At 41.5% G+C, this 24975-nt stretch overlaps 1 protein-coding gene across 1 annotated transcript in view; it reads right to left on the minus strand.

The window, feature by feature from the left end:
• The window catches only part of syngap1b (synaptic Ras GTPase activating protein 1b), a 114998-nt gene that overhangs the window by 14762 nt on the left and 75261 nt on the right, over nt 1–24975 (minus strand). The window contains exons 5-18 of the mRNA XM_073485593.1: nt 19255–19408; nt 18770–18868; nt 15023–15262; nt 12552–12887; nt 12315–12459; nt 10426–10570; nt 10027–10263; nt 9593–9794; nt 8695–8897; nt 7366–7567; nt 6395–6985; nt 5008–5451; nt 4540–4713; nt 3982–4193 (exon numbers count right to left, since the gene is read on the minus strand). Coding sequence (XP_073341694.1) covers nt 3982–4193; nt 4540–4713; nt 5008–5451; nt 6395–6985; nt 7366–7567; nt 8695–8897; nt 9593–9794; nt 10027–10263; nt 10426–10570; nt 12315–12459; nt 12552–12887; nt 15023–15262; nt 18770–18868; nt 19255–19408 — 3384 coding nt within the window. The remainder of the gene's footprint in view (nt 1–3981; nt 4194–4539; nt 4714–5007; nt 5452–6394; nt 6986–7365; nt 7568–8694; nt 8898–9592; nt 9795–10026; nt 10264–10425; nt 10571–12314; nt 12460–12551; nt 12888–15022; nt 15263–18769; nt 18869–19254; nt 19409–24975) is intronic.

Raw genomic sequence — 24975 nt, forward strand, 5'->3', positions numbered from 1 at the left:
CAGCATTAAGATTTCGACATGACTTCAAGAGGCAGACAATGATTCATGTGGGTGATATGTTACAAAAAAAAAAAAAAAAGTTAAGCTTTTTCATATCCAGTTGTTCTTCAAGTAGTGTGCTTTTGAGGTCAAGTCGTACATGTAGTCAAGAACAATGTGTGTCTAACCAACATGAGGTCACAATGTCTGAATATTTTTGCTACAGAGAAAAAAGGCAGGAGACAAAGGATGTAAAGTTAATGTAAAGTCAACGGAAAGAAACAACAGACCTGGATCAAACAGCAGCTGCAAATACTTCCTGTTGTGTTGCCGACGTATAGTTTGTGTCTTTGACTGAAAACTTACCTCTCGGCGTCTGATTGGTGCAGCAGATCCCCCCCCCTCGCCCCGCCAGTGTGGTTAAAACAAACTCAGAATTATTTGCTATAACTATTTGACACAGGTCTGTATAGAAAAGAGACTATAAACTCTTGGCTGCTGCTACAAGCCATGTCAATCAGACCAATATTGATCACACACACATCAAGCCAAAACTCATCACCACTATGAATTCATTTGCAAGATTTTTAAACAAAGTTTTTGCCGTTGTACAATCTATACAGCCTATCAATAAATTCTTGCTACAGAAGAGAGGCGGATATACTGACACCAGAATGTTATCTATATCTCTGGAGAGGGAGAAAGAAAAATAAAACTGTTGCCCTTTTAATTATAATAATAAATATTTAAATCATACTGTAGCTGCATAAGTTAAATGACAATACTGTCTAGCGTTTCTTAAACGACTATTCTGATCACCATGTCACTGGACACCACCAATGACGGACTGCAGGTCAAAAGTAATACCAAGCATATACAGCAAAATCATACAGATAGAAGAGAGAAAATCTTTTTGTTTTGCGCTCTAATTCATAAATAATAACCATTGCAGACTTTCATTTAAAAATGCAGATAAATTCACAAACACCGTACAGATAAAGCCAAAAAAAAAAAAACGTAAGAAAAACACACTTTGCAGAAACAAACTGTTGTCAAAGAGTCACGTCTTTGTTGTCACGTTGCCTCTGTGGTTATTTTGCACTTTACAGTATTCCAGGTCTTTATTTTTGTTCTGTTTCGATACTGCGTTGTGGCACCTGGTAGAAGATTTTGGCAGAAAAGTTTCTTTATGTACACAAAGATGCATACAACAATACCTCAGCAGGATCCTGCATGTACACGTGGAGATATCGTATCTATTATTGCGCTTCTCCTGCTAAAAGGTTCGCTATTGCAAGGTTAAAATAATTATAATCTCACTCTCAATAGAATTTCATATATATCTCATATATTATTATTGATATGGCTCTTGCATCACAGACTTTAATATGCTATGGATTATAGTTAAAAATAGATTATTACTATGACGGGTACAATCAAGACCATAGAATCTCACTAATCTCTCAAAAAGTAAATCTTTTTCAAACAGCTGGGGGGAAGATAAATAGTTTATATTTATTATCTATATATTTATTATCATTTATTACCCAAAAAAATATTTTGACAACAAAAAAATAATTGGAGAGCCTGTAGCCAACGAATGGGAAAGAAAAAATATATATATAAGTGCTACAAGTAAAGTGGATTCAGTGTTTTCAGTGGATTTAACATAGCTTGACCTTAAACTCAATATTTGGCTTTGGTTTAAATTAGATTGTTGAGAACCAAAAAAAACTGTATCTGGTCTAAACGACAAGATATCGGAGCTGCTCCGAGCTTAAAGTAAAGTTTGTGCACAGAACATTAAGGCTTCTCTGAAAGAAAAATCTCTGACACTTGAAACACGACGCTAAGTGTTTTTCGTTCTGCGGATGAAGAGATTTTTTTCAAGCCTACGTAGGAGTCGTGAATTCAGGATCACGTACGCTCCTTTTTGCAGAACCTGAGCTTGCATTTGCACCGACATGATGTATCTCAATGTGAAAACTTTTACACAGGAGTCAATTTTAGATCAACTGTCACATGATGCTGTCAGCTTGCTAAGATTGTGTAGTCTGATCAATCCAATACGATGGCCGGAGACCGTGTTTCTTGGCAGTCACACTTTTCTTTTTCATTGCTCATAGGTGAATTAAAATTAAAAATGTATCCAAACGATGCACCATGGTCTGGCTCAGTAAATAGTGAGTAAAACTGACTCGGAAGAATCCAGATCTGCTACTTAATTCATCCTTGTGTGGTCTGATGATAAAAATCACACAAGTTGCACAAGTGTAAGCCTCGGAGATATCAGCTGTCTGCACACTTTGCTCTCTGTGTGCGGCAGATTTACTGTATTCGCTTTGAGCTTATACTCCAGGGGAGCAGTATCAATGGTTTGGCTTTAAGTGCTCTGATAAAGTTTCTGTGATGTGGCATATTTTCCTTTTTATGCCTTCATGCTTGAATCTTCATCATAGTCTGTGACTCTCCTCCCTCTTCTTATTACACCATAGCTCCCGTATGAATGTATAAAAGAGAGAGAGAGAGAGGTATCGCTCCCCATGTTCGCTCTGTAGAAAGCAGTCCTTCAAGCGAAACATGGTTCACCTCGGTTCAAAATGGAAGAGCTACTATTAACCCATGGTCTTCCATAGTCCTGCGCCTGAAGGTCCAAAACAATGCTCTGTGTTGCTTTAAAAAGTGCAGACATGTTTTCTGAAGTGATCAGATTTTAAGATCCTCTTGTGCTTTCACAATGCGATCTCGTGGGAGAGTCAATTGAGAATTAAGCTATGTGGAATCTGAAATGTTCCAGAGATCCAGTTAATAGCTGTGCTTATAAAAGCGGCTGATGATAAGGATAAGGGAGGCTGTTTTAATGGTGGTTTTATATACAAGGTTTAAGATGTTCCCCCTTAAAAGACGAGCAGGACTGTCTCTGTCTTCATTCCATGTCTTCTTTCCTGGAGTGGATTAGAAGTGGCAATATTCTCTGTCAAAGTTATCCACCCTTCAGTTTGCAGACCACAGACTATTATAAGATGTGAACAAGAAAAATGTTGTGTACTCTTTTTCTCTCTCCACTATTAAAAAATAAACTAAATTCAGGCAGCGTCGCTAATGTGCATGTCACACTTAAAATACTCAAAGAATCCACAGCAAACGTTTGGTTTTCGTGCCTGAATACAACTGAGAAAGCGATCAATAGTCCACTCTTTTCGCATCAACTACTTAATTCTGTGGTCAATCGATAAAAACTAAAGACTGCACTCAAGAAACTGCGCCATTACAATCTCACACAAGCACTCGATGAATTAAGACTCAGCTGGAGTTTCTCCACAGTCGGCCAAATATGATGTTCTTGAATAACAAGTAAACCATGTTGTGAGGATGTGAGAGCAGATCTGCTAACAACAAGAGCTGCTGAGGACAATCGGAGACTCTTTTTGTCCAGCTTAACTCAGTTGTAAAGAACCAACCGCCGAGGGAACATGCCCCGCACGCTTATCAAAGAAGATATAGATCTCTGGCTTGCTTATAATAGTCTCTCATTTAATTTGTCACTCATTACGTGTCTGCAGCTTTGGCTTTCAATATACAGTGCAGCTCTCTGCCTTTCTCCCAGGGCTGTGTTACTTAATGAAACCGAAACAACCTCCTACCCTCCAATATTCTTTGCAAGATAACAACCGTGTAAATAGAGTCATATTCCAATATGCAATATACTGTATGTATCTCTGGAAGAAGAAAAAATAGCACTGCTTCAAGTTCATGTTTCACGCTTGTTAAATAAAATCCAATATTCTAAAAATGTACTGCGTCAGTCGAAGTCTTCTGCTTCCACTTACTCCTCGGAAGTATGATAATGCATTTTAATTAATGCTACCAATCTTTATCTGAGACAATATGTCACTTCTTTCACATATTTTGGATGAGAACTCACCGAATAAACAAAAATAAAGTCAAACACGACGTCTTAGCTGTCTTTTGCCCTCCATCCCAACAACAGCCTCCATTTACCTGTTAATTATTCCTTTAATTTGGGAGTCTTTCTCCACTTGCTGTTGCCGTAGCCTCCTCTCACTGTCATCGAGTCGATTCTGGTACTGTAGGAGGATCTTATTGGTCTGCTGCTCCTGCGTGAGGAGCCTCCGCTCGTACTCCTCCAGCTTTTTGTGGGACATCGACAGGCGCTCCTTCAGGGAATTGATCTCCTCCTCATATTCCTTTACCTGAGGCGAAAATACAGGAGGGGACGCTAAATTAGAAATGCTTTAACCGGGTTAGTGTTTACATGCCTTGATTTATGCACAATCATTAACATACTGGGAAGCAGAGAAACACCTCCAAATTTTCCAAATGAGAGCGGCTGGTGCGTGAAGGCTGATGTAGAGTGAATACACACATATCCTAAAGAGTTAACACTTGGCTGATGGTTGCCGTTTCCCACACTGTTTGATCTGAGCACCATCTGCTCAGCAATGATAGACGTGACTCAGTGTTCCTCTGCATTTTTACAAAACATGTATTAAAGGGTTTTTATTATTTAAAGGGCAGCTCTTAAAGAGTGAAACCTACCCTGTCCATGCGTGACTCATCCATGCTCTTTGAGTACTCCTTCAGTTTGAACTCCTCACGGTCAATCCGCGAACTTTCGATGTCAGCCGACAGATGAGGCATGTTGGAGACCCAGGCCACTGTTCGCTCATTGGCCGGGGTTGGTGGATTGAGGGTGGATGGAGACTGGGAGCCCTGGGAATGAAAGGCCAGCACACTGAATATGAGAACATGAGTTCCTAAACGGATGCCAGATCATCGGTTTCATAACGAGTGATTTTAGTGCCTCAGAGTTGCATAAGTTCAGACATCTTGAGCGTGGCTTGGACCCTGACAATGATCTCCTTTAAGAGCTACACACATACACAAACAAAAGCCAAATAGAGTAACTGACATCTCATACACACTGCTGCTGTTAGCACAGGGGCTGCTAGAAAAGCTGCAGAGAAAAACCGAGATTAAAGAGAATAAAACAAGTTCAGATGTTACCTGTTTGCTCATGGTGGGTTTGAGCAGGTGCTGTTGCGGTTGCTGAGACTGTTGTTGTGGTGACTGTTGAGTGCTCTGACTCGTGGTTCCCTGTGGACTCTGGCTTTCCCTGACAGAGCTCTGCTGGTGAGGCAGGCCCGGGGCAGTGTTGTCTTTGACGGACAGCTGCCGGCCACCGTGCTGCCTGCCGCCATAGCCGGACTCCGGCGACTGGAGGAGATTCCCGCTCTGCGGTCGTGATTTGCCGGGAGCGGAGGGCGCGGCGGCCGCACTGACCGACAGCTGATGGGAGGTCTGGGATTTGACTCGCTGGGTGGGAGGCGGGGCAACAGAACTCTGGCGCATGGGTTGGACTGTGGAGGGGGGCGTGGCGGCCAGGGAGGAGTGGGAGGTCCCCGTCTGGGAGGTCATGCCCATCATTTGTTGTTGCTGTTGGAGGTTATCCTTCAGAAGAAAACAAGTAAATAATAAGTTAGCATTTTCATTTCTTTCTCTTTATTTTTGGGGCAGATGGTGCTACTTTACATTTCGTGGGCATTTAGACTGAAAACAGCCTGGCGTCAAGAAAATGCGAGAGGCTGAGATGATTGGATTGGACAATGAAATACAATCCAGGAAGTCTGAGTGATGGATAGATGAGTTTGATGCCTTTTTAGTTTCATGTCATCCCCGTCATTTTCTCCCCATGTCTCCTGTTTAACTAACTTTCATATATGGGCCGCAACTCACCATTTTTAGTATCGTTTGCCTATGAAATGTCAGAGAATGGTGAAAAATGTTGACTTCCTTAAGCCCAAAGTGACATTTTCCATTGCTTTGTTTGTCAGACCAACAGTACAAAACCAATAGAGATTCAGTTTACCATCACATTTACTGAAGAAAACCCGCAAATCCTCACAACTGTGAAGCTGGAACAGGATAATTTTTGGTAGTTTTTGCTTATAAAGGGAGGTATGTGATCTACTGGGTGCCATTCTAGTTGCCAATCAAAATACTGATTAATTTACTGTGATCAACTAGTAGAATATTTGAGTTTCAGCTCTTCTGTCAAGTTACTTTTTCAATTATATAACTTATTTGTAAATAAAAACAAAATGCTTGGCTCCAGTTTCTTAAATGTGAGGATTTGCTGGTTCTGCTTGAGTTCTGTTGTTGTACATTGATCAGCCTTGGTTTTTGGGCCATTAGTCGGACCTGAGGATGTCACTATGGGCTCTTGGGAATTTTACTAAAACTAAAACTTCTCATGAAATGAAAAAACAATCAATCAAATAACAATGAAAATGAACATTAGTAGAAGTGCCGATGGTTGAATAATTTAAAAGACACAAAAATCGACACATAGAGGCTTTAAGTCTTCATGAGAATACAATAAAAATGCATCTACCTGCACTTGGATGGACATCTGTCTGCGTCCATAGTCAGCCCTGCTGTAGTCGTCACTGTAGCTGTGAGAGTGGATGATGCTGGGTTGGCCCAGGTGCCCGTCCCTGGTCCTGAGGGTGGACAGGTCCTCACTGCGAGAGAACCCCCCATGGGCGAACTGTGGAAGGTAGGCCTGGTGAGAGGGCTCAGGGTCGGGGGCCAGGAGCAGGGGTGCTGGGGGTTGAGCTCGGCTGTGCTGGTGATGGAGCTGTTGTTGAGGCCCATCAGCAGTCGCCAGATGAAAGAGTGGATTCTGGAAGGAAAGCGGGTAGCGCATGGCGGCGGCCTGCTGTTGCTGCTGCTGGGATAGCGAGTCGGTGGTGGTGCCCATCTGGCTCAGCTGGCTCAGCCGAAGGCCGCCGGACATGCTGGAGCCGCCAGAGCCAGCTGACAACCTCCCACCGGCCCGCAGCTGGCTGCTCAGGCCCGACCCCAGGCCGCCACCGCCTCCGCTGCTCAGCCCTCCGAAGCTGCCCATGCCGGCGATGGAGGCCTGGGAGGAGTTGAGCATGTCCACCGACTGCAGGTTAGACACGCTGTTCATTCGGGAATCCTGGAGGTCCATCATAGATACGCTTTTATTGACACTGAGCACCTAAATTATTAGGGACATGAGAGGCTAGTGTGCCCCCTGTTTATTATGTATGTTAGGTGGCCACGGATGATATGGGTGAGGGTGGTGCGGGTGTTTTTACCGCGAGGCCTGGATATCGGAATGCCTCAAAGTATTTCCCAGGAAATACCGCTAGGATGAGTTGCGTGGTGAATCAGTGGAAAAAAAGCAGATGTCATGATAAACTACAGCCTCGATCACACGATGGCAGACTTCTAATTCAGTATGACTAACATGCACGTCATACTAACCTCACTTTGGATAAAGGTAAACCTAGTGGATGGGATGATGATTCCCCAAATCAGTACGATAAAACTCACCTTAGGGTCGGGCTCCGTGATGTCCGAGCTGCTCGTGCAGTAGGCCGGGCTGGATCGGGCCAGGGGAGGGCGTGATACGTAAAACATGTCTTTGGAGGATGCTCGATGGGGATGGTCACGGTCCTGAAAACTCAACTGGGCGCGGGATGGCATGACCCCTCCGGTGGAGGTGGGGGAAGGCAAGCGAGTGATATCTATAGAGCTGGAGAACAGCAGGGAGAATATAAGATGTGGATGATAAAAGTTATATCATATTTAATTCCCATGAAATTATATTGTATTTAAAATCTAAATATATTTAATTGATGACCATAAACTTAATTTTTTTTTGTATAACATCCAACCCTCATACAGAGTCAAGCCGACAGTAGCTGGAGATGGAGCCTAAGAAAATCTAAGATCTGCAATGATTGTTGTCAGACAATAATCTGCAACATATTTAATAATCGATGAATGATTTTGAGTGAAGATCTCTTCGTGCAACTTCTTAAATTTGAATATTTTCTGTCTTCCTTCATCTTGTGCAACAATGAACTGAATCTCTTTTGGTTTTGGAGCATTGGGCAGACAAAAGACGACATCTGAAGACATTTCTTTTTCACTATATTCTGACATTTTATAAAACTACCAAAGTAATTAATTAATATGGGAAATAACGATATATTAATAAATGATGAAAATAACATGTTATACAGTTTCCAAAACAAAGTACTGCTCAGTAATTTAGACATTTTGTGGCGACACTGAGGAGGATTGTTGGATCTTTGATATCAGTTTGGTCTCTCAGCGATCAGTGACTGTTAAACTGGTCTGGGACGGGCTGGCTTGACTCAGGAGTGACTCAGTTCTCTGCTCTGCCAGAAAAGGATAAAACGTGGCTTCTGCTAACTCCAAAGCTGTCTTACTCATATGGGTCGATTTAGTTGTCTTGAACGTTAGCCTTCAGAGTTGGAGGGCAGCTGACGTGTGCAAAATTTACTGAAAATCCTTGTGGTTGAGGTGGACCTGAAGGTGTTTAAAGGCACCTGGGCAGAGCTCTGCTGGGTGACGAAAGTAAAGCAACTAATTTAAAGCATTACTTTTCATGCGTTTTGCGTTTTCTGATGAGTAATGTACAGTATAATCAGTACTTGATGAGTTTTCAAGTAAGTAGCCCAACAGTTTGCAAATAATAAAACAATTTTCCTGAAGATAATTTTTCACAAGAACCAGTTTCATAACATGAAACAGAAACAGAGAAATGAAAGTCTCCGAATTGGATGATGAAGTTATCTGAAGCAGAAAACAAAGTGACAGACTGTTTACCAGAGCTGTTATGAGACCGTCTACCTATTAAGATCCCTCATCATGAGGTTTTGGAACTCGGATGAGATTCCCCTGTTGAAGCTCGGCCGGGACAGCAGCCTGTCCGTCTGCCTCTCCTGCACCCTGTCTGTCTGATGGCTGGGCTGCCTCTGGAGGTGTGGGTTACGCAAGGCCATGCTGATGTCATTCAGGAGGCGAGGCAAAGGACCCAGTTTGATGATGGCGTCCTGTGGTTGAGGGATAAAGAAACTGAGTTTTTGTTCCAGATGTAAAAAAAAAAAAAATTCTGAGTTATCTAATCTTTCATTAAAATGCCGTATATCCACCTCCACTCACCTGGTGCGTGCAATGCTAATGACAGCTCAAGCCTGATTAATGACTGACTGCCTCATTTCACAAAAAAAGGTTTGAGGTAAGAGAACAGTGAGACAAAAATGTTGAAATTCAACCCGGAGATGACATAACCAGTGTTAGTTTTGGGTAGTTTGTCTCCATGGTAATAAAACTTGCAGTGATGTATAAAGGATGGACACAATAACATGACGACCTCAACGACACAATGCTTTTTAATGCAACAGCTCTAAAATAAACATGCCTTTTTTGTTATCTATTTAAAATTTAATTTGATTTAAGCTGGAGGTTTTCTACTGGTATGCATTATATCATCATGAGAAGATACTTTTCCCCCTTTACATGAGACGATACTGTCATTGTCTAACCCCTGTATCGCATGAATAAAAATGGAGCACTATTAGCAAATAAGACAAACGAATAACCGATAAAAACCAAAGAGATACAGTAAAATTATGACAAAAAACAAATATTCTCGAGAAGATTTGTAGAAAAACATGTCATATTTTGGATAACAAGTGTAAAATTGTACTTTATAGAAAAATAGAAAGTGTCTCACGTTTGTGTTTACCTTGCTGAGCTGAGCCATGACCTCCCAGAGGAGACTGTGCAGTATGGACAGCTCCCTGCCGAGGTCAATGTATCCCTCAAAGCCGCCTGCGTTGCTGACACTGTCCAGGTTGGAGATCTCGTACAGGAACTGCTGCATGGAGCCCCACTCCATCTCTAAAAACTCATTCATGAAACACATGTACTCCTCTTTATTGCCGAACCTGCAGGTGGGAAAAGGGGGGAGGGCCGGCGAGGAGATAAGCAGGTGGAGGGGTAAAAAAAGAGAAGCGATGAGGAAAGGGAGGGAGAAAGAGTAGAACAGGCAAGTTGAATGTCAGCTTATGTTCTTGTTTTATTCTAAGACGACTCCAGATATTATTATTTTATTCATCGATCGGACTACCAGGGGCGTCTAAAGTCTAAAGGCTGTAAGCAAAATGAAGTTAAACTGACTTGGAGAAGTTAGCCAGGTTTTGCACTACTTTCGCGATGAGGGTGAGCGTGCGTGACGTCTGCTCGTCGGGATACTCCTGGGTGAGGTTGAAGAGCGATGGGGACATGATGGCGGGACACAGGAAGCGCAGGAAGAGGGAACCGCTGATGAGGCGGTCGGCGATGTCTTCCCGACCTCTCTCAGCACAGCGCACTCTCCAGGAGGCAAACACTTCCTTAAGCTCTCGAGGGAAAACACTGCAAAGAGGGTATACTACAGGATCAGAAACAAACTGCGGAGACTGTCAGACTTTCTTCAGCTCCCTGAAGAAGAATCTGAAGTCTCATCAATCTTTAAAATAGCAGAGAGGAATAAACAAACTTTTTTTTTTTTTTTTTTTGCATCTGCTAACTACTTACCAATGGGAGTTAACGATCTTGCAGAGTGCCAGTTCACAGCACATTCGGAGATTGGCTTGGTGGTCTGGGAGTACAGAGGGTGGCGTTCTCATGGGGTCCACTTCGCAATTTTCCTCTGACTCATACAAGGCCCTTATGAACTCCCCTACACATGACATTTCATTAGTCACAGAGTCAAAGCAAGATGGTAGAAACGATCACCAAGATCAGTTGAGTCTTGTTATATAGAGGAACAACGAAGAGTAGGAAAAGAAATGCATTATGGGAGAGTAGGAGAGTTTTCCAGCAGCAGCAAATTCAACTAACCAAATGCCGTGTTTGGTGAAGGAAGCATGACTGTAAACCAAAGAGAAAGTTGGGAAATGTGGGTGACAAACTAACTTCTGCAGCTGGAAGGGAAACCTTCAAGCAACTAGAGAAATGTTCATATAGTGTAGAGAAAGTTAACTATCATATATAAATGAATGGTTTAAATGTTACTTATTAGATTAGATTGAAATGAGCATTCAGTTTCAATGATCAAAATCAAAAGCAGGACCGGCGATTCTATTTTTATTCCTATCTTATTATATTTTTTCACTCCACCCTCGCCTGCTGTAAGTGCGGGCGTCTGGCGCTCGCCGACAAAGACAAAAACAACACTTGCAGCATTTGTATGTACTGCTACATATACAGGAAACTCAACATGTTGTACAGTACACCTGGATCACCTGGCTCGTCTTTTAGTTTCTGTGTTCCCAGTTGACTTGTAAAAAATACTGTTGTGACATTTTGAATTAATTATTTAGTTTTGACTGTGTGGCCTCAGTGTGATAAATAGAAAATGTGGCGGTTATATCACGCTTGATACCTGCGATACCTTCCTGTCTTTTTAAGAAAAAATGTAAAATGTCAGTGAGTAAAACCAATGATCTGTTGATCTTTGCAAATAACAATGGCGGAGCAATTAGTCTTGAAAAACAAAATGTTTAAATCAAAAATTGAATCAAATCTCATATTTTGCTCTTCCTGATGCAAAGAAATTGATTGAGAAAGTATGAGTGTGTTGGTGTTTCTCTGTTCTGGATTATTGCAGCGCTGTTTTAACTCGATTACCAAAAAAAAAAAGTTGCTGAACAGACTTCAGCTTTTCAAAATGCAGCTGCCAGAGATTTAGCAGATACAGGCGAATTACAGAGCAACACGCCCAATTTAGCATCTTTACATTGGCTTCCTGTCTCTTTAAGGATTGATTTTAAAATTGCAATATTGTTTACAAAGCTTTAAATGATTTAGCACCTCCATATTTTGCCAACTGTCTCTCCCTCTATACTTCTGTCGAGGTTATCGAACAGTACGGCAGTAAATGTACCAACTACCCTACTTTATAATTTAATTATTTTATTTTATATGTATATTTGCCACCTTTTAATTTAAATAGAATTTTTTTTAACTATACAATTTGATGTGTAGCAGTTTCATCTAAGTTTTATGGATTAAATGTTCTATAAAAAGAAAGCGGATGTTTTTTTTTTAAATCCTTATTTCATTTATACTTTTAAATTACATTATCTTGCCTCCTTTCCACTTCCTGTTTCGTGTCAAATGTCGAGCACAGCAGTTCCAAATTACAGTTTAATTGTTAAGATTTTCACAGATATAAACTCTGAGTTTGGTGGAAAATTATAACGTTCCCTCACAAAACCGAACCATCCCTTAAAGCCAAAAACAATGAGGCAGGCTCAGAGAAAGTGGGTCTTTCTAAGGGAGAATTTTTCTTTGATTAAAAGTTTTTCTCTTTCCCAAAACCTCCAAAAGTTCATCCCCTGAATTTTAAATACATTTCATATTGGTGTTTAAATTGCGCAGTTAGTTCACAGAGTGAGAAACTCAAACGTCGTCCCACTCACCTATAGCATCCTTGAGGTACTTATGTCCGATCAGTTTGAGGTACTCTTCTATGGCTTTGGTGGCCAGAGTGTTCTCTCTGAAGATAAGGTGTTCTCGGTCGATGAATCTGTCTACCTCGCACATCGCCATGTCCGACAGGAAGTCCTGGACAAAAGGAAAAAAAAGATTAAGCTCTGAATAATCCTAGTTTTAGATCAGTTTGACGTATTTTAACGCCACACGGAGGCGTCCCTTACCTTAGCCTTCCCCGTGCTCTGCAGTATATGCACCAACGCACAGGCCACCTCCTCTTTGCTCTTGACACTCAGCACGGGCTCCAGCACAGCACACATGGTGCGGTAGTTATTGGTGACGTACTCCGCGAACTCCTTGTACAGCTCCATGGGCAGGATGTTCATGGTCTGGAAGCGGGATTTGAGGCGTAGGGATGCGTTGATGATCTTCCCCCCTCCGACCCCAGCCCCCTTGGTGAGGACGCTGGGCTGGATGACCGGGTACCACTGCTCCACAAACTGACGTCCGGTGATGCTTGAGATGGGGATGCTTACGAGTCCTAAGTATGTGCTCTTTTCCTGAGAGAGGAAAAAAAAAAGTTGATTTTAGTGGAGATAAGCATGTTTCAGAGGGAAGTTGTCTCTCATAACATCTGTAGGAAATTTCTGACAATAATCTGAAAGTGTAAAATGGCATAAAAAGTTCATTTAAAGCTTAAGCACTGAATAAATAATGAGCAGCAAGACTAACACTGGATCCCTGGAGTGTGGTTTGAAGCTAGACATCAGTTGTTTTGTTACGGTGGTGCTGCTCCTAGAATAGAAATTATCCCTTTTTGTGACTCAGTATTCTTGTTAATAAATGTATTATTTTCAAAAGTGACAAAACCTAAAGGGGGCAGAACAGAACAAAAGGCAAATAATGTTGTGTATCTGCAGGAGGCTGACAGGGTTGTTGATCCACGGCAGTGACACAATGATTACTTTATCAGTCATGATTGTTTCTTGCTTTTCTGTCTTTCTGGGTTTGAACTTGACTCACTGCAGTTTGAAGACACTCCTCTTTCCCTCCAGCCAGAACTATGGACGTTGTATAACCGTAACTGTTTTTGAAGCAAAATGACAAAGACAAGACAGACGAGACCTCCCTTTCCCCATTGGCTATTGTATTATAAAGCCGCTGAATGACAATGCAAGAATTTTGCATCATGTTACTTTCTCACAGTGAATTATTTTATGCTTTAAAGAGGCACATTGTTGTTAAAATGTTGGAAGGGAGAAGGGAAAGGAGACGGAGGGCTGGTAAAGATTTTCTCTTTTCTTTTATCTGGTGAAACAGTTTCTTATTTGCGGAGTTATGGAGCAATATTATCTTAATTCACAGCCGTGTGTCCAACATTCACTCTCTCATAGCTCTGTTTTGGTGTCTTCCGACTCCTGAGGGAAATAACTGGCTCTTTAACTGCTGAATGCTCCACTATTAGCCCCTTTCATGAAGCTTGTTGAAGGCGGGAATGTTGCACTGATATTCTGCCTCACCGTTCTGTATAAAAGGTAGGAAGCCGGCAGGATGTGATGTTTAGACGACGTGTTACGGCATCTGTGTGAGACCCACAAGTGGGAGATTTAAACGGCCGCTGGCAGCAGATAGCAACGAATTCAAAGAAGAACACCAGCAACCAAAAATGTTGGAGAACTGGAGAGACAACATGAGGTCCAGGATGTCCTTACTCTCTGATTGGTAACAGAGGCATACATGACTTTCATTGCCATGTCATGACATTGTTTTTGGACGTATGTCAGACGTTTGTGTTGCATGTCATGCCTCTTTTTCTTGCTAGCTAAAATCACACAAAGTGGTGTCACCGTGTGAATTATGAGTAAACAAAGGTGGCTCAGTTGCAGCTGCGTTGTGAGGCCTTTGTGTAAAAAAGGCTTATCGTCACCAGCTAGTCACTGATTGTGTATGTCTGCTGCTCGGTGCTGAGCAGGTAGCGTACAGTGGCTTTGTAGAGCTTTGTGGCACAAAACAGCTGCTTGCTGTTGCTGTAATCGATGCTGTGAGAGCTGCGAGAGTTAAGCAGTGGAGTGGCGGGTTGTGCAGCTCAACAATGAGCCGAAACTAAATCAGCTGGGTTCAGCAACTCCTTTCATACTGTCACACTGTTTTCAGATTCTCATATGATTATTTCTATTATGATTAATTATAGTATGAAAATAATATCAATTAAAGCCACTTGAGAATTCACTTTAAGGTATATTTGAGCATTTCTATTCCCATAAAATCATAACACAGCTGTAGCAATCCGACAGAAGTCCAGTGTGTAGGATTTAGTGGCATCTAGCAGTGAGGTTGCAGACTAACACCATCGAATAACCCCTCTAGGGCCAGTGTTTGGTTTGTCCATTCTGGGCTTCTGTATTAAATGTCACTGCACCATGGCGGACTCAGTGGAAGAGGACACATAAAGGCTCATTCTAAGTAACAAATACACAACTATTCTTAGTCCCAGGTGATTACACACTGATGAAAACATAAATATAAAAAAACTACACTCCATTTCTGCCAACACATCCTCATAAATCCCACACATTGGACCTTTAGGAAACAGAAGGTTGGAATAAAACAAATATCACAGCAGCGTTTTCGTCTCTGCTTTGTTGTAACGAACTACATTCTCAGACCTCCCTGCTCTACAAACCTCTTTTGTTACCTTGCGTCTCTTCTTGTCCGTCTCCTTGTATAGATGAAGGCGTAGGTTGCGGACGGCTGGCAGGTTGTTGAATTCGAAGTGCTCGCCCCAGAAAACGGTGTCGGTGCGGGGCTTGCTGGTGGTGCGTGCGTACAGCATGTCGTCCAGACAAAGTTCGCAGTAGTAGCGCTTCTTGGCTGGAAGCTCGCGGGCCTCGATGATCCACAGTTTGAGCACATTGTCCACCCTCCGGCTGTTGTCCTGCGCGGAGATGGAGTCGGGTCAGACAAGGTCAAGTGCAGCTAATAATACAGTCACTAAAAAAAGCTATGCAGGAGAAGATGATACATGAGAAACAGCAAAGCAAAAAAGTTATGGAAAGAGAGGCAGTGTGTGTGAGTAAAGGGCGACAGCAGGTCAGCCTGCAGGAGAACAGAGTAAATGACAGGAGAGAAATGGCTGGTGACTGTAGATTGTAGACTGTATGTGACAGATCGTTCTCGAATACAGAAGACAGCACGACAGCGACGCAGAGAGGAAAGGAAACAGAAGATGTGAAGTGGAAGAGGAGGATAGTGGATGAAAAACGTAATCCACTATAAGGCAGAAGACACAAACGACACAAAGCACATGTGCTGCAAAGACGAGGGACAAACAATGGTGGAAATGCTTCTGTAGACAGCTACGCTTCCTAATCATGATCACAAAGACCAAAGCTATATTTGACATCCCCCATGGGAGGAGAGAGCGCCGTGTTGATTGCAGAGTGACGTTCCAGCGAACTGGGGGCTGAGTCATTTCAATTGGGCTCAAATGCCATTGTTGTTAGCCCCCTGGTTTGCTTCAGACTATTTAGGTCCTAATTTAGACGCCTCAATACGTGAGCATCAGCCACATCCAAGGCTCTTAAGTTCTCCATTTGTATGCTCTTTGATAACCAGCGCCAAACACGGGGCATAATTAATTCCAAACCTCTGAGTTTGAATGCGCTGGGCATCTGGTGACTCAGTTTGCCAGTGCACATACAGTGCAGCAGCACCAGCATGGGCTCGAGTTCTCCGCCTTGATATCGTGTTACATCTTCACGAGTTTCTGTCATATTTTTTTACTACAAAAAAGGGTAAAAAAAATTAAAGTGGGGTGAAGTGGCTGCTCTGCTTTTTGAAACAACAAACAACCAAAGCTCAAAGAGGGAATTAAAAAAAAAGTTAAGAAGCATAATGATAATCCTCGTCTCTGCGGTGAGTCTTATCTCTGACGATGCATCTGGTTTGTGCTGCACAGTTTCGAGTTGTTTGCGGGTAGGAGGGGGGACAATTTTGGAGAGAGCCCCCGTGTGGAGTCCTTGGAGCTCCATGACTCAGCCAGGACCCCCGCGGCCTGAGCATCTGGACGACGGAGTACAACTCGGGTGATGTTTCATCTCAGTCTGCCTTAATAACTCTGCGTCCCCGGTTGCCTTCAAAGCTCGCATATCTCACATGCCTGTTCACTGCTTGTAATAACAGAGAAAGAAGATATGGGAGAATTTTAAAGAACTATGAAATCTGGGTAGAAAATTAGGATATTGGTTTTACTCGGAGCTGATATGAAAGGCTGAGATTTGTTGTTTTCTTAAAAGCTGTGAGGATGGAAATAAAATCACAGCACCTTAAAGCTGCACTAGGACAGATTTTCATGTGAAAATACACCATCACATCCGCTTAAATCTCTCAATAGATCTGCATAAAAGTAGAGGATCCCGTCTGTGCACTTCTTGAACTTTAGTCTGGTGTCAGGTATGACATTGGGCTTCATGCAAGAACGTTTTCATATTCTGAACTTTATTTCTGTGAGCCTTGTTCCTTCAAGTGTTTTAAATTGGATTCACCGAACCCCCCCTCCCTGACAAGTACTAGAATATATTAGTGGTGGACAAGGTGGTATCGAGCAGCTCTGTACTGTAACAGAAATAAAGAGGGGATGATTTAACATGAGGTTGGACGGGGTGAAGGGGACATGACAGTCAGAGATATTACACAGCTTGTTAAAGCCTACAATAGCTGAAGTTACACTGTCAGGTGACACAGAGGACGACAGCGGACAGTGACCTGCAGAGAAGACCCTGAGATGGTTGAAAGAGTTGTTCCAGCATGTAATTTCTCGGTTTGGGGTCTCTCAATTAAAACTATGAAAACAAAAGATGTGGTCTCATGATGTGGGATCATCTGAGTTGCTGTCGTCATCGCTGACATCCTGCCATCACTGAGGATAAATCTAACGTGACTCAGGCAGACATGGCCATAGATAAGGTTCAACGACTTCCTCTCTCTCTCTCTCTGACGTCTGATTTTTCCCCAGAAGTTATAGCAACCAAATGAAACGCTCTCTTATCTTGAGTAAATTTTGTATTTCTCTTCGAGCATTTGTTGGAAACATTTGGGATAATGCAGATACACAACTCACAACATTTATAACGAAGCTCTAGTCGGTTTTTATCCGTTTTATGTAGAAATGTTACATATTATATATTAAGTTTTGTGCTGTTGCATGATAAATTGAAAGGTATCATGACTTCAGGTCACATGAGTGGAGAAGACCATCTGTACATGACTTCATGACTTAAACAACAGGTCTAGACCACTTCTGAATTTTCTTTGTAACTAAAAGAAAATGTTAAGTACAAGAAACTTGGTGCCACAAACCTCTGAAATTACTTTTACATGGCACAATTGATTGATTGTGCCATGTTAATTGATTGACTGATTGATTGATTGATCGGAATGGTATGCCTCCGAGATTATCAATTTGATTTATTAATGACTGAATGTTTAAACCCGAGGGTTTAGCGAGTCCTCGGCTGAAATCTGAGCGATAATGTGTCAATGTCCGTAACAATCTTCCTTTGGGTAGACTTTTCATTCAAGTTTATAAAAAGCGTGTTTGGAAGTAGATCTATTACTCTTGTGATCAAACACGTTGATTTTGAAACTCAATTCTGAGGCTGTTCTGTAAATGGTTTAAAATATTGCAACTTCTGTTCAGCACATATGAATTTCAGGCCTGAATTGACAACTTCTGCTCAGTCCCATCCACCTCCCAGTTTCAGCCCCACCTATTCTGAATACGACGCAGACGATGGGGTACTCGCTCATCCCTAGTCTGCACAGCTGGACACTTCTTGGAACAACAGGAAGGAGTCACAGACGGTCCAAAGTGTGGCTTCAAGATGACAACAGTGCCAATTGTAATGTCTGTAAAATGATCATTTGAAGTAAAGGTGGAAACACCATGCTGGAACGTCGACCAGCATGTCCGTTACAATAGTCTATCTGTTCAATCGATAAAGAATCAGACTGACACTGTTCTTGCATGAGGCTCACAGTGAGGGCAGACCTGGATCTTTTGTATATTGTCACTTCAGTATCCTTTAACATCAAGTATGGAAGTCACGCTGCTCTGGTAAACATGAGCCTGCTGCGTATAATTTACTGAGATCACATTACCTGATTCGCGGATATCAAAGTTTTTTTGAAAGCAGCAGTTTGGATCCTCCACCCTGCAACATTACCTTGTGCAGCTTTAATATTTGCTTGGAGAAGCGACTAAATTGTTCAACACAGACACACACAGACACGAGGATGGAGTTCACACAGAGAAATGAAGCGGTGCGCTCTTATTGAAAACAGACAACAACAACGGGAGACGGGGAGGAGAGAGAGAGACACACAGACAGAGGGATCATCCTTTTTTTTGCTTCCTCTACCGCATCCCTTTCTCTCCCCTCACCTTGTTGGGCTTGACAGCTCTCTGCAGGTTCTCGATCCATTTGTCTCTCTCTGCAGCTGAGCGACACGCAAAGCACTTGGTTCCCGATGCCGTAGTCACCTGAGGTTATAGCCAATGGTAAATTCAACAACCACAGCCATTAGTAACTATGGAGACTGCAACTAAAGGCGCCAAAAAAAAAAAGTCTTGTATTCACTCTCAACCTCTGTCATGTTCCACTAATGGAAAGGTGATGGAAAAAGCTGACAGACTCCTGCAGCAAATTATGTAGGGACGCATTTCAGTGTCCTTGTTGCTTTCATTTTTTCACATGTAAAAAAAAAAAAAAAAAATATGTTTTCACTTCACATCAGTCTCTTTCACATCACATCACTGTCACTTGTCAGGCTGAAACAACATCTTTGCTGCTACTTACTGCTCTGTACACTGCACTTTGTGTGTGAGTGTGCTGTTGTTTTGTCCACAGCGTGCAGCTCGGCTCTCACCTCAAAGCAGTACTCTTGTCCCAGGATGCTTGAGTGAACAGGTTTGATGATGGCGTCCTCGTCCAGCGTGAGGTCCAGCGCCTCGGCGGCGCTGCTGGGAGACAGCAAGGACTCATGGGAGTGGGACTCTTTGAAGCTCTGCATCAAACGGGTCCTGGGAGGAGCGATAGTTGTGGTTAGATGTGCAAGAGGGAGAGGCTCTGTTATTGAAGGTGGCTTCAGCTCTGTGTACGAGAAACTAAAGAAAAATATCTGTCCTTCAGCGTATAGAAATGATGTGTTAATCCTAAACCACAGTGCCTTTTATAAACAAAACTTGAATCTGCATAGAAACTAGTAACTATCAAATAAAATAATAATATCACATTTATTTATATAGCACCTTTCTGTAACAAGGTTACAAGGTGCTTGTACGGTGAAGTAAAATAAAATTCTGTACAGGTAAGATTAAAACCAACGTCATAACAGAAAACATTAAAACAAAGTTGTAAAAAAAGAGGAAATTTAATCAGACCGAATTAAAAAAAGAGTTTTTAAAAGTGATTTATGGCTTTAGAAAAATGTAGAGAAGTACAGAGTAGAAGAAAATGGAAATACTCAAGGTAAAGTACAAGTACCTCAAAACTGTCGTCAATCGTTTTTGATTTTTGGCTTATCACTTTGAAGTTAGGACGGACTGCAAAGTGTAATGGCCAAAGAAAAATGACACCACCCACATATGGATTGATTCCCTGTAAACCTCGCTTTCAATATACATTTCAGTCCGCCACCGGGCTGGATTTTTACCCATAAAAGAAGGTTATATTATTCCGCAACCAAAACAGGAAGAGGCACTGTTTTTCCTAGTCACTATCCCCAGGTAACAGAGGAACAACCGGGACAACTACGAAAATAATGAATCCTGCTGATGGAGGAGGCAACGAGGGTGAAGAAGGAGAGCGATAGAAACCGAGGTAAAACAAGAGTGTTTGTGTCGTGTCAAAGTCTGTTCCCCCGCTATGTTGACACTAAGACTTTTATTATATCGGTCTCCCTGATTACTGATGATTGGTATCGCTATCGGCCCTGAAACAACCACGTCTATCGATCCCTATATGGATCTTGGGCTATTAAAACATCCCTGTTGCTATCTATGTTATGTGTATCTTGAGCCAATAAAAAAGACATCCAGCTGGCAACACAAGACGTCTGTTTGCCAAGTTGAGTTTAAGTAAATTACATAAGATATTCAACATAAAACATGGAGAAAATATCCACTGTTCCTACTATAGCATAATAGAACAACCAGTAAAAATCTCCTTGTACAAAATAACACAGATTTTCTACCTAAACCACATATTTATGTATCCTTTTAGACAAATCCTGACACAGATGTTGTCAACACCAACTTAAATCACATGTGATTTTTCAACATTTTAGCTGGTGTGGCTGTCGACGCCAAGTAATTATCTTTTAGTCAAAGCTATTATCGCTTCATAGCTAAGAGGCAAAGACAGAGGCAGAGTAGACGCTACATCTCAGGCCAAGAAAAATAATGAAAATTTTCTGAATTATTTAACACGCAGCTGTGAAGTGGACTGACTGACTGACGCCACAAGGTTCATTAGTTGAATTTTTAAGAAAATCCAGACTGAGAAGACAGCAAACTGACTCAGACTAATGAGTCAGCGCATCACATAAACGCTCATTCTAACCTTGTTTGACTTGTTTGTATCACGTCAGCTATTACACACAATCAGAAAGGATTAACTTTCACAATGCGCCACAGTTTTGTCTGTTTTTTTTAAGTGTTTACATAGCTGTCTGTCCGGATTTATCCCCGTCTCTTCCCTCCGGGCAAAAATATTTTAAACTCCACACAAAATATCTTAAGATGAGTCTTAATACCATCATTAATCCTGACACACATATGCAAAACGGCTCGCACTAACAAGTGAAGAGGGTTTTTCCGGTAAAGTCACGCTCACCTACACACTCACTCCCACAAACGGATGTATGCATGTAAAAATCACAGACGGCCACTCAAACAAACGTATGATGACACAGTGAGTCTAACCGGAGAGCGAGGAGGGACGGTCAGGTGCGACGAAGACCCTCACAGAAGAAAAAGGGGGATGGAAATGAGGAAAAAGGAAAGAAAGAAAAGGTACTGTGTGTCCTCCGCGCTGCGTCCGACTCTCAGCTCTTCCCCTGCGCTCGCACTGCTTTTGTCTACGTTCAATCATAACGTTCATCAACAGAAAACTGATTGCATGTACGGGACGGAGGGGGAGAGCAACACACAGAGAGAATGAGAGAGAGAGAGATAAAAATAGACCCATAGGAATGAGTCAGATTGAGGGAAATACAGAGAAAGAGAGAGTGGGGGGAGGTCATGAGAGGATGTGAGAGAAGGAAAGGCTGAGAGGGGAAGGGGATCGAGAGAGAGAGAGAGAGAAGACCTCGGAGGAAATCACGTTGATTATGTAAACAGTGGATCCTTTGGAGAGGAAGAAAGTGAGAGCACGGATTAGAGGGGAGGAGGATGTGCGAGGGATTGAGAGAGAGTAAGAGTGCTGGAGGTAAAAGGAGGTCTACGCCAGGTCTCAGCGGGGAGAGTCAAACATGAAAAGACAACACACACACACACACGCACGCGTGCTCAGACACACACACACCTTGCAAATTTTATTTAACACGTCACGACTGAAGGAGCACACGTCTGAGAAAAAAGGACTAGAGACAAAGATTCAATCAGCAGATGCACTTTGTGATATTGAGAACATGTTTTGTGCATCGCTGAGTGAACTAAAGCAGAACGAGTCTGACAACCAACACTACACAAAGACACTGAACTGAACTAATCAATACTGAAGAGAAGCAGGAACGATCAGTCAAGGAGCACAATGGTAGAAAATGAATCTGCTCAAACTTTGAAGCGATTTAATCAAACAAGTTTGATTTGACGTTTGGCGACAGGATTTCAGAACTTTTGTGACAATTTTCACAATTTTACATGACATATGTGACCATAGCTGATTTACTGATTCTTATTAATCATTTGTTTTCTCTTTCTTTTAGTTGTTTAATGCAACTATTTTGTCTTATTTTTCTGGTTATGTTCTTATTTTTAATGTTTGTTATGTGTTGAAAAGTAACAAGTAAATGAAAAAAAAATAGACTTCTAAAAAAATACCAAACATTTGAAACTTCTAAAGTGTGAGGATCTGCGGCTTTTCTCTGTTTAATATGATTGCAAATTTATATTTTCAGGTTTTGGACTTTGAAAACTGGCTATTGAAAATAATTACAGGCCAAATTTTAGGATTTTGTGACATTTTATAGGCTTAAAAAATGTATCTTTTCATTGGAAAAGCACTCAAGAGAATAATTGATAATGAAAATATACAGACCATAACACTATGCAGGTAATAAAACTGCTCTAAATTGAATCGAATTGCACTGAAACTGCTGAAAAACAGGCTCAGATGTACAGTGTTTTCATGTAAATGGTATAGGAGTTATATGACCTACAGTATTGTAAGGGAAGGAAACTCAAGCACCCATTAGGCAAAAGTAATTATTGAAAAAACTTGCAAAACACTTATATTATTTCGAGCTTTAGAGCCTGTTTGGGAGCTGAGAGGCACATATTTTTGGCTGCATGAATTTCAGTCCAGGCTGAAAAAGGATATGTGTTCTCAGCAAACCCTCCCCGAATAAATAAAGACAAGAAAAAAAAAAGAGAATAATAATGAACAAAGCTGCAGATGTTCCCCCAACATCTGACAGAAAACATCCAGAGTAAAGACTTCACAAGGCTCTCAGCTTTCTTGTCCGTTGCGTGTCTCCTCAGACCAGCCGGAGAAAATAGACATCCACGAGCTTCCCAAATGAATAAATCATGTGGAAACGCACCTTGGCAGACACCTGGCTCAGAAAAGGTTTTAGCGCTCTCCTGAGTGCACTCTTGCCCAGCGTTTAGATGTTTAGATTACCAGGATGACCTTCACATGAGAAGTTTGAGTTTGTCTTTGGCTGTATGTGTCGAGTGGGAGCTTATAGATCAACTGTAAGGACGAAGTTAAGGCTTAGAGGACTCCACTTGTCTATTTAATTGATTTGTCGATGGACAGAAAATGAATTGGTAACTATTTTCACAATCTATTAATCATTAAAGTCATTTTTTCCAGACAGATCCAAACATTTTTTATCTTATCGCTTGTGATGATGTGTTATTTTTCTTCTTATGTAACAGGAGACTGAATATCTTTGAGTTTTGGACTGTTGGTTTGGTTTGAAAAGTGATTTTGAAGACGTCATGTTGGGCTTTGGGGAATCACAACTGTGTTTTCTGTTAAATTTTAAAGGTTGAATACTATGATAATGAAAATCATAATTAGTTGCCATATTAAACATAATACTGAAGATGCCTCCTTTTCTAATGAATTATTGTTTATTAATTAGGCAAATTTATGTAAAAACATCCTCCCTCATTTATTTTCTTTAGGTTTTTATATACCAGTGGGGTGATTTGGTAATATTAACTAGGGGGGTGAGCTAAACCCTAACCTTAACCCTATTGTAAAAACTACAGTTCAAACGATACTCGGTTTAAAACAAATTCAGATATCGATGTGTCCGCTGATACAAACACACTTTTTTACAGTTTGACAGTAAACTTTACGTCTAAAATGACAGCAGAGCAATGAAATAGTCAACTTTACTGGGAATTTAATAATTATAAATTACCTAAGTGTCCTTTTCTGCATTGTAGTCTCTAGAAAACATATACGCTGATACTAATATACAGTATCTGTAGCCAATATTTGCGGATACAGGAAAAACTACATCTGTAAATATAAAGCAGATATTTCGACTCAAGTCACTGTTTTGACGACTTGTAACTTGACTTGACAGAAATTAATGACTTGAGACTCAACTTAAAGACTTGACTTGACACATGATGACTAGAATGACTCGACTGTGTTCATTTCCCCCTTTAAAATGACGCGGACTGAATATCTTTTGATTGAGAAGAAATTAAGAAAGCTTTACAAATTGTTTGTTTTGTTTTGTTACATATATTTCCCTGAATCTCAATAAACAGAAATCCATTTAACCGTCACACTTCTTGGACAGGTTACATAAACCGGTCAATGATGTCAATGATGTGACGTTTCTTGGGGAAGGAAAATGACACGACTCGGTACTTTACTTGCCTGGACTAAGAACTCAACTTGATTTGACTTGCACAAGACTTGAGTGACATGTCTGGTATAGCTAAGAGAAAATGATAGGGCAGGACTGGAAGAAAAAAAAGGGCGCAACAAAGCTGTCTTCTACTTCAGCACCGCAGACAGCGCCATGTATTTATCACTTATCAGCACAGTTAGGCTGCTGATATTTCAGAGCCATGGTCGGGTTTTTACTTTCTAACTTACACAAACTTCAGTCAGAGCCATGAGTCAGACAGACTAGCATATTCAACTGAACAACCCCTCTGCCCCTGCACTCTCTCTGCCGCCAGGTTAACAGGGATCCATTTTGCTCATTGTGCTAGAAAGGGAGATGGCATCACCCCTTAATCCACCATTAAATCACCTACTGATCCCTACAATTCTTCAAGGTGGAGCTGGAGAGAAAGACCATATGTTTTTTTGTGCAAAAAGAGGCTAAAACTGGAGGAGAGAAAGCTCATAAAGGGCTGACGTTTGTGTATTATTATGTACTGCATGTGCA

The sequence above is a fragment of the Pagrus major genome, chromosome 17 (genome assembly GCF_040436345.1).
Source record: "Pagrus major chromosome 17, Pma_NU_1.0".
In the NCBI taxonomy this organism is placed as follows: Eukaryota; Metazoa; Chordata; class Actinopteri; order Spariformes; family Sparidae; genus Pagrus; species Pagrus major.